Here is a 14,652-nt window from a genome sequence, read left to right as displayed (position 1 = left end):
ATTTAGAATATTGTGAGCAATTTTGGGCCCTGTATCTCAGGAAGGATGTGCTGGCCCTGGAGAGGATCCAGAGGAGGTTTACAAGAATGATCCCAGGAATGATAGACTTAACATATGAGGAACGTTTGAGGACTCTGAGTCTATACTCGATGGAGTTTAGAAGGATGAGGGGGTATCTGATTGAAACTTACAGAATACTGAAAGGCCTGGATAGAATGGACATGGGGAAGATGTTTCCATTAGTAGGAGAGACTAGGACTTGAGGGCACAGCCTCAGAGTAAAGGGAAGACCTTTTAGAACAGAGATGAGGAGAAACTTCTTTAGCCAGAGAGTGGTGAATCTATGGAATTCATTGGCACAGAAGGCTGTGGAGGCCAGGTCATTGAGTGTATTTAAGACCGAGATAGATAGGTTCTTGATTGGTAAGGGGATCAAAGGTTACGGGGAGAAGACGGGAGAATGGGATTGAGTGGCGGAGCAGACTCGATGGGCCGAATGGCCTAATTTCTGCTCCTATGTCTTATGGTCTGTCAGGTACCTTAGTGCCTTACAGAAATACACCACAACCAGGGGGCATAGCAACCAGCAAAGTGGGAGTCGGAGAGGGGGTGGGAAGGCTAAACTGAAGCCAACACAAACACTGCCTTGATAAAAGCAAAATGCTGCAGATGCTGGAAATATGAAATAAAAACAGAAAACGCTGGAAAAACTCAACAGATCCAGCGGCATCTGTGGAGAGAGAAACAGAGTTAACGTTTCAGGTCCATATGACTGTTCTTCAGAGATAAAAAGTAGAAATGGAAAGCAATGAAGGTGAACAGGGTGAAAGAAACAAAGGGAAATCCAGTCGGAGAGAAGAGCAGGACTTCTTCAAGGTAGGTGTTCTGGGAAGAGAGGTGGCAGTGAAATAAACACTAAGGTAAAACAATGCCTTTCCCCTTAGCCGATGCTGCCCATCATATGGGCACTGCAATCTTAAACAGACACATTTTCTTTCCTCCTGCCCCAGACCTCATCTACACCGTCTCCATGTAATCCAAGACCTCTTTTGAAAGTCAAGGTGGCTGAAGGCCAAAAAGCCAGCATTACCCTAATGATTATCTAAACGTGTAGACAATCTGTAACACTCTGCAACGCTTCCCACTCGGCAGCATCAGAAAACCTCCCTATGAGGTTTTCAGCAACTCTTTGCGAATCTCGCTGCAGCCAGTCTGTTTTCTGTACTCATGGCTTTTCTCTCACACAGCACCATCCAAACTAGAAGCATCGCCAGGGTTTGGCTGGGGGTAGGGCGTCTGGACTTCAGGGAGCAGGAGGAAGTCACCGACCCCTCATCCAACCCCTCCCACCTTTCCATCAGTCGCCAACCCCCCTCCCTCCCCAACCCTCCTCTGTCGTTCCCCTCCCCTCCCTTCACCCCACTCCCCTCCCTTCAACCCGCTCCCCTTCCCCGCCTCCCCCCGCTCCCCTTCCCACCCTCCCCTTCCCCCACTCCCCTCCTCCCTCCCCCCTCACCCCCCCTCCACTCCCCCTTCTCCCTCCCCCCCCTGCTCCCCTTCCCCCTCCTTCCCCCCTCCCCTTCCCCGCTCCCCTCCCCCCCCGCTCCCCTTCCCCCTTCCCTGCTCCCCCCTCCCCTCCCCCCGCTCCCCCCCGCCCCTCCCACCCCTCCCCCTCCCGCCGCTCCCCCCCCGCTCCCCCTCCCCTCCCGCCGCTCCCCCCTTCCCTTCACCCCCCCACTCCCCCTTCCCTTTCCCCCTCCCCTCCCCTCACCCCCTCCCCTCCCTTCACCCCCTCCCCTCCCTTCATCCCCTCCCCTCCCCTCCACCTCCCCTCCCTTCACCCCCTCCCTTCACCCCCTCCCCTCACCCACCCACCCCCTCCCCACCCCCTCCCTTCACCCCCTCCCCTCTCTTCACCCCCTCCCCTCCCCTCACCCCCTCCCCTCACCCCCTCCCCTCACCCCCTCCCCTCCCCTCACCCCCTCCCCTCACCCCCTCCCCTCCCCTCACCCCCTCCCCTTTCCCCCTCCCATCCCTTCACCCCCCTCTTCACCCCCCTCCCCTCCCTTCACCCCCCCTCTTCACCCCCCTCCCCTCCCTTCACCCCCACCCCTTCCCCCTCCCCTCCCTCCACCCCCTCCCCTTTCCCCCTCCCCTCCCTCCCCTCCCCTTTCCCCCTCCCCTCACCCCCTCCCCTTTCCCCTCCCCTCCCTTCACCCCCTCCCCTCACCCCCTCCCCTTTCCCCCTCCCCTCCCTTCACCCCCTCCCCTCCACCCCCTCCCCCTTCCCCCCCTCACCCCTCCCCCCCTCCCCTCCCCTCTGTTCACCCCCTCCCCTCCCCTCCCTTCACCCCCTCCCCTCCACTCCCTTCACCCCCTCCCCTCCCTCCCTTCACCCCCTCCCCTCCCTTCACCCCCTCCCCTCCACCCCCTCCCCTTCCCCCTCCCCTTCCCTCACCCCCTCCCTTCACCCCCTCCCCTCACCCCCTCCCCCCCTCCCCTCCCCTCTGTTCACCCCCTCCCCTCCCTTCACCCCCTCCCCTCCCCTCCCTTCACCACCTCCCCTCCCCCCTCCCTTCACCACCTCCCCTCCCCCCTCCCTTCACCCCCTCCCCTCCCTTCACCACCTCCCCTCCCCCCTCCCTTCACCCCCTCCCCTCCTCCCTTCACCCCCTCCCCTCCTCCCTTCACCCCCTCCCCTCACCCCCTCCCCTCCCCTCCCTTCACCCCCTCCCCTCCCCTCCCTTCACCCCCTCCCCTCCCCTCCCTTCACCCCCTCCCCTCACCCCCTCCCCTCCCTCCCTTCACCCCCTCCCCTCACCCCCTTCACCCCCTCCCCTCCCTTCACCCCCTCCCCTCCTCCCCTCACCTCACCCCCTCCCCCCTCCCCTCCCTCCTCCCTTCACCCCCTCCCCTCCCCTCCTCCCTTCACCCCCTCCCCCCTCCCCTCCCTCCTCCCTTCACCCCCTCCCCTCCCCTCCTCCCTTCACCCCCTCCCCTCCCCTCCTCCCCTCACCCCCTCCCCTCACCCCCTCCCCTCCCTTCACCCCCTCCCCTCACCCCCTCCCCTCCCTTCACCCCCTCCCCTCCCTTCACCCCCTCCCCTCCCTCCCTTCACCCCCTCCCCTCACCTCACCCCCTCCCCCCTCCCCTCCCTCCCCTCACCCCCTCCCCTCCCCTCCCTTCACCCCCTCCCCTCCCTTCACCCCCTCCCCTCCCTTCACCCCCTCCCCTCACCTCACCCCCTCCCCCCTCCCCTCCCTCCCCTCACCCCCTCCCCTCCCCTCCCTTCACCCCCTCCCCTCCCCTCCCTTCACCCCCTCCCCTCCCCTCCCTTCACCCCCTCCCCTCCCTCCCTTCACCCCCTCCCCTCCCCTCCCTCCCTTCACCCCCTCCCCTCCACAATTCGCCCCATTAACGCCCTCCCTCCTCCATTCCCTCTACTTCTCTCGAACACCCCCCTCCCCTCCCCTCTCCTCCGATCCCGATCTTCTAAAACATTCCCCCCGGACACGGTGATCCGCCGCCGCTGCCCCTCTCTTACCATCCCGGCTCCCGGCGTCCAGCTCCCGGCGTCCGACTCCAGGCTCCCGCTCTGCCCCGCACTCAGGACCCCAGCAGCAACTGTCCACCGCGGGCCTGCGCCGCCTCCTGCCCCGCACTCAGGACCCCGACACCACCCCGCAGAGCTGTCCTTGTCACTGCCTGGAATCCCAACCCAAAGAACAGTGCACTGCGACTGCGTGGAATCCGACTGCCCCTAGTGGCCGGACTGGAGTAATGCAGGGCGGCTCTGGTTCACCTGAGCAGGTAGCTGCACATATAATAATGCAAACCTGTGAACACCAGGGAAATGTCAGGGGTGAAAAAGCAAGACTTACATTAATATGCTGCCTTTCACCACCTGAGGAGGACCAAAAAAGGAAAAAGAAGGAATATAACAAAAGAAATCAAGTGAGAATCAGACTGAATGTAGATCAGGAGGAGGCCATTCTGCCCATTGTACCTGCACTGACTCTCCGAATGAGTAATTTGGTCAGTGACCACCTTCCACCTTCTCCCTGTAACCCTTATTTAGAAATGTGGATGATGGCTACTGAACATAGTCACAGGAGTCTGCTGATGAACTTTTAACAGAAGAATAAAACATTTACTGTATGTCCTAGCCCCACACATCAGCGCCTGGTCTCCATCTCAGACCCCCTTGCCACTGGACCAAGGCCTTGCTCCGTCAAGCCCATGTGGTAGCTGGTGTGCAACAGCCAGCCCACATTAAAAGAACTCACACAAAGGCATCTTCCACCTCCTTAAAATTAAGCTCAAGATCTGGATTGTAAGGACCCTCAAGGACCACCCCAATTGCAGCGCGGCCGGAACAGCATACTGCTATTGTTGCCCGGGAGCTCAGATGTTTCGCCATTGACATCGCCGCCCTAAGTGAGAACCGGCAGGCAGGGGGAAGGCGAGTTCAAGGTGGTAGTTACACCTTCCGGAAAGGTAAACCAGTAGAAGATTGCTGCCTCCGTGAGGTTGTCTTTGCCATTAAAAACAAACTGGTTGGCCATCTCAAAGACACCCTTTGTGGGATAAATGAGCGGCTCATGACCCTTCGGCTCACCCTAGCCCAGAATCAATGCGCTCCAGTCCTCAGCGCGTACGCCCCAAAACTGTACGCTACAGATGAGTCCAAAAGAGGAATTTTACTCCAGCTTCAAACAATCCCAGGCTGGAGTCCCAAAAGGCGATAAGCTGATCCTTGCTGGCAACTTCAATGCCAGAATTGAGAAGGACACAGACCTCTGGGGAGATGTAATCGGCAGAGAGGAGGCAGGGAAATCCAACACCAACGATGCCCTGCTCCTGACAAAATGCCGAGAACACGGCCTTGTTATGGCCAGCACCTTGTTCTGTCAGAGAGACAAGTACAAGGCCTCATGGCAACACCCTCGCTCCAGGCACTGGCACCTGCTCGACTATGTCATTGTCCCTCCGAGTGAGGGACTGCAAGGACATGCATATCACTCGCACCAAGACAGGAGTTGACGACTGCTGGCTGGACCACCGCCTAATTCACTATGTCATCAACATCAACATAACCCAAAGCAGCGAGGTCAACAGAAACAGTGCTGCAGGAAAATCAACACTGAGGCACTCGAGGACCCTGATAAGAGATTCCTATTCAGCCAGTGCCTCACTGCCAGCCTCGTAACCCAGACACGCAGAGTGTCCACAGCACCTGGTCTGCCCTCAAGGACTCCATCATCAACACCTGCGAAGAGACACTTGGTCATTCGACCAGGAAACACCAAGACTGGTTCAATGAGAACATACCAGGAGATCCAGGAGCTGATAAGCCACTAGTGCAAGGCATTCCAGAACCTGAAACAGCAACCCAACTTGAGAGCAAAAAGCAACTCCTCAGCGAACTGAAGGCTGAGGTCCAGCAAAAAACCTGCGATCTAAAGAACAGATGGTGGGTGGAGAAAGCGCAGGAGATCCAAAAGTGAGCCGACAACCGTGACATGCGAGGTTTCTTTAGCACAGTCAAGACCACCTATGGCTCATGCCGTAGATAGTGTAGAGGTATTGTTGCTGGACTAGTAATCCTGAGACCCAGGGTAAAGCTCTGGGGGCCCAGATTCAAATCCCACCACCGCAGATGGTGAAATTTGAATTGAATAAAACTCTGGAATTAAAAGTCTGAGAAACCATTGCCAATTCACTAACGTCCATTAGGGAAGGAAATCTGCCATCCTTACCTGGTGTGACTCCAGAGCCACAGCAATGTGGTTGACTCTTAAATGCCCCCTGAACAAGGGCAATTAGGGATGGGCAATAAATGCTGGCCCAGCCAGCAATGCCCACATCCCATAAATGAATAAAATAAAAGCACCCAAGGCCCCACTCCACTGCTGGTCAAGAACAGAGAGGTTCTCAATGAGTTCAGAGGCAGTCAGCACCCGCTGGAAGGAACACTTCGAAGATCATCTCATCTTAACAGAGACTCGGTCTTCACATGTGAGTACCCCCGACTCCAGCCCGCAGCAGGCTACCCGCCACCATCTCAGCACAACCCCACCCGGCACAAGGTAGAAAAGGCCATTCGACAGTTAAAGAGCAACAAGGCATCAGGAGTAGATGGAATCCCCGCCAAGGCACTAAAGCACAGCAGAGCAACACTACACTGGCTCCAATACACAGCCTCAGCTCCCTGATCCGGAAGGAGGAGAGCATGTCAGGAGGTCTCAGAGATGCCGTAATCGGGACCATCTTCAAGAAAGGTGACAAGTCCGACTGTGGTAACTGTGGAGGAATCTCCCTGCTGTTGGCCAAGGGAAGGTCATTGCAAGAATCCTCCTCAATTGTCTTCACCTGTGGCTGAAGAGCTCCTCCCAGAGTCGCAATGCAGATTCCGCCCACTAAGGGGCACAACAGACATGATCTTCACCGCGCAGCAACTGCGAGTGAAATGCAGGGAACAGCATCAGCCCTTGTACATGGCTTTCTTTGACCTCACAAAAGCCTTCGACACTGTCAACCGCGAAGGATTATGGAGCATCCTCCTCTGTTTCGGCTGCCATCTTCTGCCTACTCCACGATGACTTGCAAGCTGTTATCCTGACCAACGGATCCAGCACAGACCCAATCCACGCTCGGACCGGGGTCAAGCAAGGCTGTGTCATCGCACCGACGCTCTCCTCGATCTCCCTTGCTGCAATGCTCCACGTCACCCTCAGCAAGCTCCCCGCTGGAGTGGAGATAAACTACAGAACAAACGGGAACCGGTTCAACCTCTGCCACCTGCAGGCCAGATCCAAGGCCTTCCCATCCTCTGTCGTTGAACTCCAGTATGCACATGATGCTTGTGTCTGTGCACACTCAGAGGCCGGGCTCCAAGCCATCGTCAACACCTTCACCGAGGCATACGAGAGCGTGGGCCTTACACTAAACACCCGTAATAGAAAAGTCTTCTACCACACTGCCCCCTCCACACCGCACTGAGCTCCAGTTATCAAAATCCACGACAAGGCCTTGGACAACGTCGATCGCTTTCCACACCTTGGAAGCCGACTGTCAACAAGGGCAGACATCGGCGACGAGGTTCAACACTGCCTTCAGTGTACCAGCACAGCCTTCAGCCGCCTGAGCAAGAGAGTGTTTGAAAACCAGGAGATGAAACCCGGCACCAAGCCCAAGGCCTACAGAGCAGTAGTGATACCCGCCCCCTGTATGGCTCAGAGACTCGAAACTCTGGAGAAGTCCCACCAGCGCTGCCTCTGCAAGATCCTGCAAATCCATTGGCAGGATAGATGCACCAACATCAGTGTCCTCACACTGGTCAACATCCCCAGCATTGAAGCATTGACCACGCTCGATCAGCTCCTCTGGGCGGCCACATCGTCCACATGCCTGTCACGAGGCTCCCGAAACCAGGGCTCTACTCGGAGCCTCGACACGGTGAGCGAGCCCCAGGGAGGGCAGAGAAAATGCTTCAAGGACACCCTCAAAGCCTCCTCGAGAAAGTGCAACATTCCCACCAACATCTGGGAATCCCTGGCCCAAGACAGCCTGAAGTGGAGGGAAAGCATCTGGGAAGGAGCTGAACACCTCGAGCCTCATCGCCAAGGGCTGGCTGAAGCTAAGTGTCGACAGTAGAAGGAGTGTCTGGCAACCCGGGCACCCCACCCACCCATTCCCCCTCTACTACCCTCTGCCCCACCCGTGACAGAGACTGTAGGTTGTGAATTGGACTCTTCAGCCACGTGGAAACTTATTTTTAGTGTGGATGCGAGTTATCCTCGACCAGGAGGGACAGCTTAAGAAGAAGAAGAAAACATTTATTGAATAAGAAAAAGGTGAACTATATTACAATACTCCTTCACCCACAACCATACCTGTACAGAGATATACCGATTCATAAGGATAACACAAGTTAAAAAATTTATCTTATACTCTAATGTTCACAGTAAGTGCACAATCCATGTAAACCATTAGGCGACACCACATTCTGACACCCAAAGCAAGAGCTATGGATCTCTCATCAACTCCCCCCCAGACGCTCTTCACACTGTGAGCCAACTGGTCTCATGGAAACTGTCTTTCACACAGGGGTTTCCAATCTCCACTCTCAAAGAACACGCCTTGGGATCTTCTCCCAAATGACACTTTCTCTCGGTCTTCAACAAGGATCCACCTCCAGGGTTTGGATCTCTCCTCCCGATGTTCTTCTCCCCTGGATCGCCGTGTGCATTCGAGTTTCGCCTTCCACACTCTCTCTCTCTCTCTCAGATACTCAGCCGTGCCAGCCGAACACCACTGCTTCACATGCCCATAGTAAGGAGTCACCCATCTTGGCTACTCCTTGGATCTTCTGGCTTCTCGCAAGCTCACTTTGCCTTAATTCTGCTCCCCACAGCTTTCTCCCTCTCTAATTTGGAGCCTTTTCCTCTGCTCCTTCCTTTAACTTCCCTAAACAAGATCTGTTCCAGATTCCTGTCCGCATTCTTTGACTTAACTCGTCTTGGGACCTTTCTCTGTCCCACTCCCTGGCTGTGGGACTTTCTTCTGTATCTGAGACTTGCTCCCTGTACCTTTCCCACCTCCGGCTTCTTCCGAAAGATGTTCCCTTCTGGGTCACCTGACCCTCTTTCCGCGCTGTTTCGCTTTCATTTCCTTTCCTTCTGCCCTGCAACGCAGAACCGGCTTTCAATCCTTTTTTAAAAATCCCAAAAAAGAGCAAACTGTGCCCGTGCGCAGGGACGTCCACCGGCCTGAAGACGTGAAGATGCCCCGGCTGCACGTGTGCGGCTATCCTCTGGCCAACACCTGCACAGAGTCCCGAGGATCGTAAAAAAAGAAGGGTCTGCGCATGGGCAGCCATTCCAGGACTGGCACACACGCGGGAACCACTGAGACCCGTCGGAAACTGTACTCCCCAACTCCCCCGGGGCCTGACGTTTGCTTTTGAAAAGGGGAGTTTTCCTCTGTTTCTTCCAGGGTCCCGGAACACCCTGCATATTCTTCCTTTTCAGGATAGCAGCCTAATTCCCTTTGGAATGCTTCAATCGAAGCGGCCTCCACCACACTCTCAGGCAGCGCATTCCAGCCTTTAACCAGTCACTGCGTCTAAACGCTTTTCATGTTGCTTTTGTTTCTTTTATCAATTACTTTAAATCGGTGCCCTCTCTTTATCCTTTTAAGAGTGGGAACAGTTTCTCCCTATCTACTCTGTCCAGGGCCCTCACTTCTTTGAATACCTTTATCAAATCTCCCCTCAGCCTTCCCCGCCACAAGGAAAACAGTCCCAATTTCTTCCATCTTTCTTGATAACTGAAGCTCAGAGGACGAAGTGAAAAAACAAACAAGAGAAGAAGTAAGACAGTGCAGCACTCCCTCAGTACTGACCCTCCGACAGTGCAGCACTCCCTCAGTACTGACCCTCTGACAGTGCAGCACTCCCTCAGTACTGACCCTCTGACAGTGCAGCACTCCCTCAGTACTGACCCTCTGACAGTGCAGCACTCCCTCAGTACTGACCCTCTGACAGTGCAGCACTCCCTCAGTACTGACCCTCTGACAGTGCAGCACTCCCTCAGTAGTGACCCTCTGACAGTGCAGCACTCCCTCAGTACTGACCCTCTGACAGTGCAGCACTCCCTCAGTACTGCCCCTCTGACAGTGCAGCACTCCCTCAGTACTGACCCTCTGACAGTGCAGCACTCCCTCAGTACTGACCCTCTGACAGTGCAGCACTCCCTCAGTACTGACCCTCTGACAGTGCAGCACTCCCTCAGTACTGACCCTCTGACAGTGCAGCACTCCCTCAGTACTGACCCTCTGACAGTGCAGCACTCCCTCAGTACTGACCCTCTGACAGTGCAGCACTCCCTCAGTACTGACCCTCTGACAGTGCAGCACTCCCTCAGTACTGACCCTCTGACAGTGCAGCACTCCCTCAGTACTGACCCTCTGACAGTGCAGCACTCCCTCAGTACTGACCCTCTGACAGTGCAGCACTCCTTCAGGACTGATCCTGCAACAGTGCAGCACTCCCTCAGTACTGAGCCTCTGACAGTGCAGCACTCCTTCAGGACTGATCCTCTGACAGTGCAGCACTCCCTCAGTACTGACCCTCTGACAGTGCAGCACTCCTTCAGGACTGATCCTGCAACAGTGCAGCGCTCCCTCAGTACTGACCCTCTGACAGTGCAGCACTCCTTCAGGACTGACCCACTGACAGTGCAGCACTCCCTCAGTACTGACCCTCTGACAGTGCAGCGCTCCCTCAGTACTGCCCAGTACAGGTTCAGAATAAAGGGTCTCCCATTTAAGATGGAGATGAGGAGGAATTCCTTATATCAGAGGATCATTAGTGTTTGAAATTCTATTGTGCAGAGAGCAGAAGAGGCTGGATCATTGAATACATTCAAGGGTGAATTAGACAGATTTTTGGTCGATAAGGGAGTCAAGGGTTATGAGGCTGACTGGAGAGTGGAGTCAAGGCCATGATCATATTGCCCATGATATTATTGAATGTAAAGCAGGGTCGAGGGGCCAATTGGCCTACTGCTGCTCCTATTTCTCATTTCTTAATAAAAATAGACACTGAGCTGTGTGGAAGATGTTGGGGCAGGTGAGACAAATCTTGGCGAAGGAGATAGGTTTTCAGGGAGGGAGAAAATGCACTGAGGCAGCAGCCAGGCTTTCAACAGAGCAGGGACCGAGTGGTGGAAAGGAATGTCTATTCCTGAAACAGACTGCAGAGTGTTGTCCACGCAATAAAGATCGGATGTGATAAAACTTTAAAGACAGGCACAATAAATGCCGGGAGCTAAACCATGATGCTGGAGGGTTGCAGCTGTAACAACAGGCTACACACGGGTAATGACATACGGCACAAGCAAGTGCTCTGCGGGAATTATGACATGAAATTCCATAAAAACCCAACACACGGGGGTGGGGAGGGGTGTGGTAAACCAGCATTCCAACCAACAATCCTAGTTTCGTATTTAAGTTGATTTACAAAGGAAGGTTTTCAAAGGAAGTTCCTGAGGGGAGCTGGCAGAGGTATTGAAATGCGAAACCCTTCTTCAAAATTAACCTGACTCAGCAGCACACAGCGAGACTCAGATTCAAACAGGTTTGTAAACGGCAAATTTAGGAATAATATTACCATGCTCCAGAAGTGGTCAACATATTTAATAGTTTCTGATGGGTTAAAAGCTCTGGAATCATTGAGGAGATAGTGGGTGCAGTGATACAGAGGGAAAAAGATGCTTAAATCGAAATACATCAGCTAAACTGGGCCAAAAATCCTTCTTTATCTGTTCCCATATTGTACCGTGGGCAGGAGGAGGTCATCCAGCCACCTCGAGTCTGCTCCGTCATTCAATTAGATCATGGCTGATCTGCACCTCAATTCCACTTACCCATCTGCTCCGTATCCCTAATCCACTTACCCAACTGAAATCTACCAAAAATAAAAGCAAAATACCGCGGACGCTGGAAATCTGAAAGAAAAACAAAAATTGCTGGAAAAACTCAGAACCGAGGAGTTCTGAAGAAGAGTCATACGGACTCGAAACGTCAACTCTGTCTTTCTCTCCACAGATGCTGTCAGACCTGCTGAGTTTTTGTTTTTGTTTCAGAAATCCATCAACCTCAGTTTTGAAATTTCAATTGACCCCCAGCATTCAGAGCTTTTTTGGGGGGGGTAGTTGCGCAGAGAGTTCCAGATTTCTACTATCTTTTGTGTGAAGAATCCTTTCAGACATCACCCCATAACCGTCTGGATCTGAATTTAAGGTTTTGCTTCTCGATTGAATCGGCCTCCGCCATACCCTTAGGCAGCGCATTCCAGATCCTAACCACTTGCTGCGTAACAAAGCTTTTCCTCAGGTCACTTCCGGTTCTTTTGCTTTAAATCAGTGCCTTCTGCTCCTCCACCCTTCTGGGGAGATTTTAAACAAATTTGGCAGAGATGTGTGAACCACGAGATAATATCAGAGGGGAATACCAAGGCGCATGGAATATTGGCAAAGATAGATAGCAGAAAGTACTCTGTTTTCATGAAGTATGAATTGTTGTTCCCTTTACATTTGGTATTCTCGCGAGTTGTCCTGATAAGTGCAAGATGCAAAGCTTCGACAACATGTCTTTTTTCAGCAATATGCAAGAGGAGGGAATACTAAGTTAATAAGCGGGGTCAGTGTAAAAGGGGAAGTAAGTGCATGTATGTGGATGCACGGAGTGGTAACTGAGATTGGTGAATTACAGAAAGCAGTTTTGTGTGTGCAGGGCAGAGGCAATGTAACATCAAAGCAGCTGTAAGCCTACAACTGTCTGCAAAGGAACCAAATTGAAAGGAACCTCATTTTGAATTTGTAAGGTGAAAATGCTTTGCACGGTGTCTGTTTAAAGTCTATGGGTTGTTGTTGCCTTAGTGGAGATTAGTTTGGGAATTTGTTATGATAGTAATTTGTAGCCATTGGTATGTGTTTAATAACTTGTTGCAAATTAATAAATGTCTCATATAGTTTGATATAAAAACCTCTCGAAAACTGGTGGTCTTATTCCTGAATTTAGAGCTGCATCTCAAAACATTCCAATTGAAAATATAGGTTATGACAGTTGTTTAAAGTTTCCCTCTGGGATTTTAAATAACTCAGCTTTACCAACTGCTGTGTCATAACACAGACCCCTTCAGGTAAAGGGAAAAATTAGGCCTTTCCGATTATTATCTGTTCTAGCTTAGGTTAATCTTCAATCTATTGATCAGAATTATTGAATTCTGATCTCAAGCACTGTAATACTTTGCAAAATCTGAGAGGTTTGTTGGAGAGAGAGGGTGGAAGGGAGAGAGAGGGAGATGGAGAGAGAAAGACATAGAGGGAGACAGAAGGGGAGAGAGGGAGACAGAGAGAGAGGGAAAAGGTGAGAGGGAGAGAGAGAGGGAGAGCGAGAGAGTGTAAGGAAGAGGGAGAAAGGCAGGGAGAGGGAGGGAGAGAGAGGGAGGGATGGAGAGAGAGAGTGAGGGAGAGAGGATGAGGCAGGCAGAGAGAGAGAGACAGGGTGAGGGAGTGAAAGAGAGAAAGAGGGAGTGAGAGAAGGAGAGAGAGGAGAGAGGGAGCAAGAGTGGGAGTGAGAGAGAGGGAGGGAGGGAGATGGACGGAGAGAGAAGAGGGATAGAGAGATAGGGAGAAAGGGAGGGAGAGAGAGGGGAGAGGGAGGGATGGAGAGGGGAGAAAGAGTGTGTGAGAGAGAGAGAGAGAGAGGGAGGAAGATGGAGAGAGGGAGGGAGGGAGGCAGGGAAAGGGAAGGAGAGGCAGAAACAGAGAGCAAGTAAGGCTAATGGAATGCTATCTTTTATTACGAGAGGAATTGAACATAAAAGTAAGGATGTTATACTTCAATTATACAGGGCTTTGGTGAGACCACATCTCGAATACTCTGTGCAGTTTTGGTCTCTTTATTTAAGAAAGGATGTAGATCCTTTGGGGGCGGTTCAGAGGAGGTTCACTAGATTGATACCTGGAATGAGCGGGTTGTCTTATGAGGAAAGGCTGGATAGATTGGGCTTGTTTCCACTGGAGTTTAGAAGAGTGAGGGGTGATTTGATTGAAGTTTACAAGATCCTGAACGGCCTTGACAAGGTGGACGCCGAAAAGATGTTTCCTCTTGAGGGTGAGTCCAGAACTAGGGGGCACTGATTTAAAATTAGGAGTCGCCCTTTTAGGACAGAGATGAGAAGAATTTTTTCTCCCCGAGGGTTGTGCGACTTTGGAACTCTCTGCCTCAGAAGGTGGTGGAGGCGGGTCATTGAATATTTTTTGAGGCAGAGGTAGATAGATTCTTGTTAGGTAAGGGAATCAGAGGTTATCGGAAATAGATGGGAGCGTGGAAATCGAGACATAAACAGATCAGCCGAAATCTTATTGAATGGTGGAGCAGGCTCGAGGGGCTGAATGGCACATTTCTGCTCCTATTTCATATGCACGTATGTATGTTCGTGTGTTAATTTTCACTGTTTGGAATTCAAAAGCCAACAGTTGGTGCAATATCATCCTGTGCCACCAGATATCTTGTTGCCCTCTATAACCGTATTGTTACATGTGTGAGTTGACATATTGCACAAGTTTACATACGAACATTACGAATTAGGATCGAGAGTCGGCCATTCGGCCCCTTGAGTCTGCTCCGTCATTCGATAAGATCATGGCTGATCTGATTGTGGCCTCAACTCCACATTCTGCCTGCCCCCGATTAAAGTTTTATATTATTCATTCACGGGATGTGGGCATCACTGGCTAGACCAGCATTTATTGCCCATCCCTAATTGCCCCTTGAGAAGGCGGTGGTGAGCTGCCTTCTTGAACCGCTGCAGTCCATGTGGTGTAGGTACACCCACAGTGCTGTTAGGGAGGGAGTTCCAGGATTTTGACCAGTGAAGGAACAGCAATATATTTCCAAGTCAGAACAGTGAGTGACTTGGATGGGAACTTCCAGGTGGTGATATTCCCACGTCTGTCTGCTTGGTAGAGGTTGCCGGTCAGGAAGGTGCTGTTGAAGGAGCCCTGGCGAGTTTTTGCAGTGCATCTTGTAGATGGTACACACTGCTGCTACTGTGCGTCGGTGGTGGAGGGAGTAAATGTT

The 14,652-nt window shown here is 52.8% G+C and overlaps 2 protein-coding genes across 4 annotated transcripts in view; one reads left to right on the top strand and one right to left on the bottom strand.

Annotated features, from left to right (window-relative positions):
* The window catches only part of rabggtb (Rab geranylgeranyltransferase subunit beta), a 35,289-nt gene extending 31,623 nt beyond the window's left edge, over nt 1-3,666 (bottom strand). For both annotated transcript variants that reach the window (XM_078560657.1, XM_078560658.1), the window contains exon 1: nt 3,545-3,666. In XM_078560657.1, coding sequence (XP_078416783.1) covers nt 3,545-3,547 — 3 coding nt within the window. In that variant the 5' untranslated portion in view covers nt 3,548-3,666. The remainder of the gene's footprint in view (nt 1-3,544) is intronic.
* cryz (crystallin, zeta (quinone reductase)) overlaps nt 1-14,652 on the top strand; it is a 1,066,321-nt gene that overhangs the window by 225,582 nt on the left and 826,087 nt on the right. The window lies entirely within an intron of this gene.

This window comes from Cetorhinus maximus, chromosome 17 (genome assembly GCF_964194155.1).
Source record: "Cetorhinus maximus chromosome 17, sCetMax3.hap1.1, whole genome shotgun sequence".
NCBI lineage: Eukaryota > Metazoa > Chordata > Chondrichthyes > Lamniformes > Cetorhinidae > Cetorhinus > Cetorhinus maximus.
This window is presented reverse-complemented; position numbering and strand designations above follow the sequence as displayed.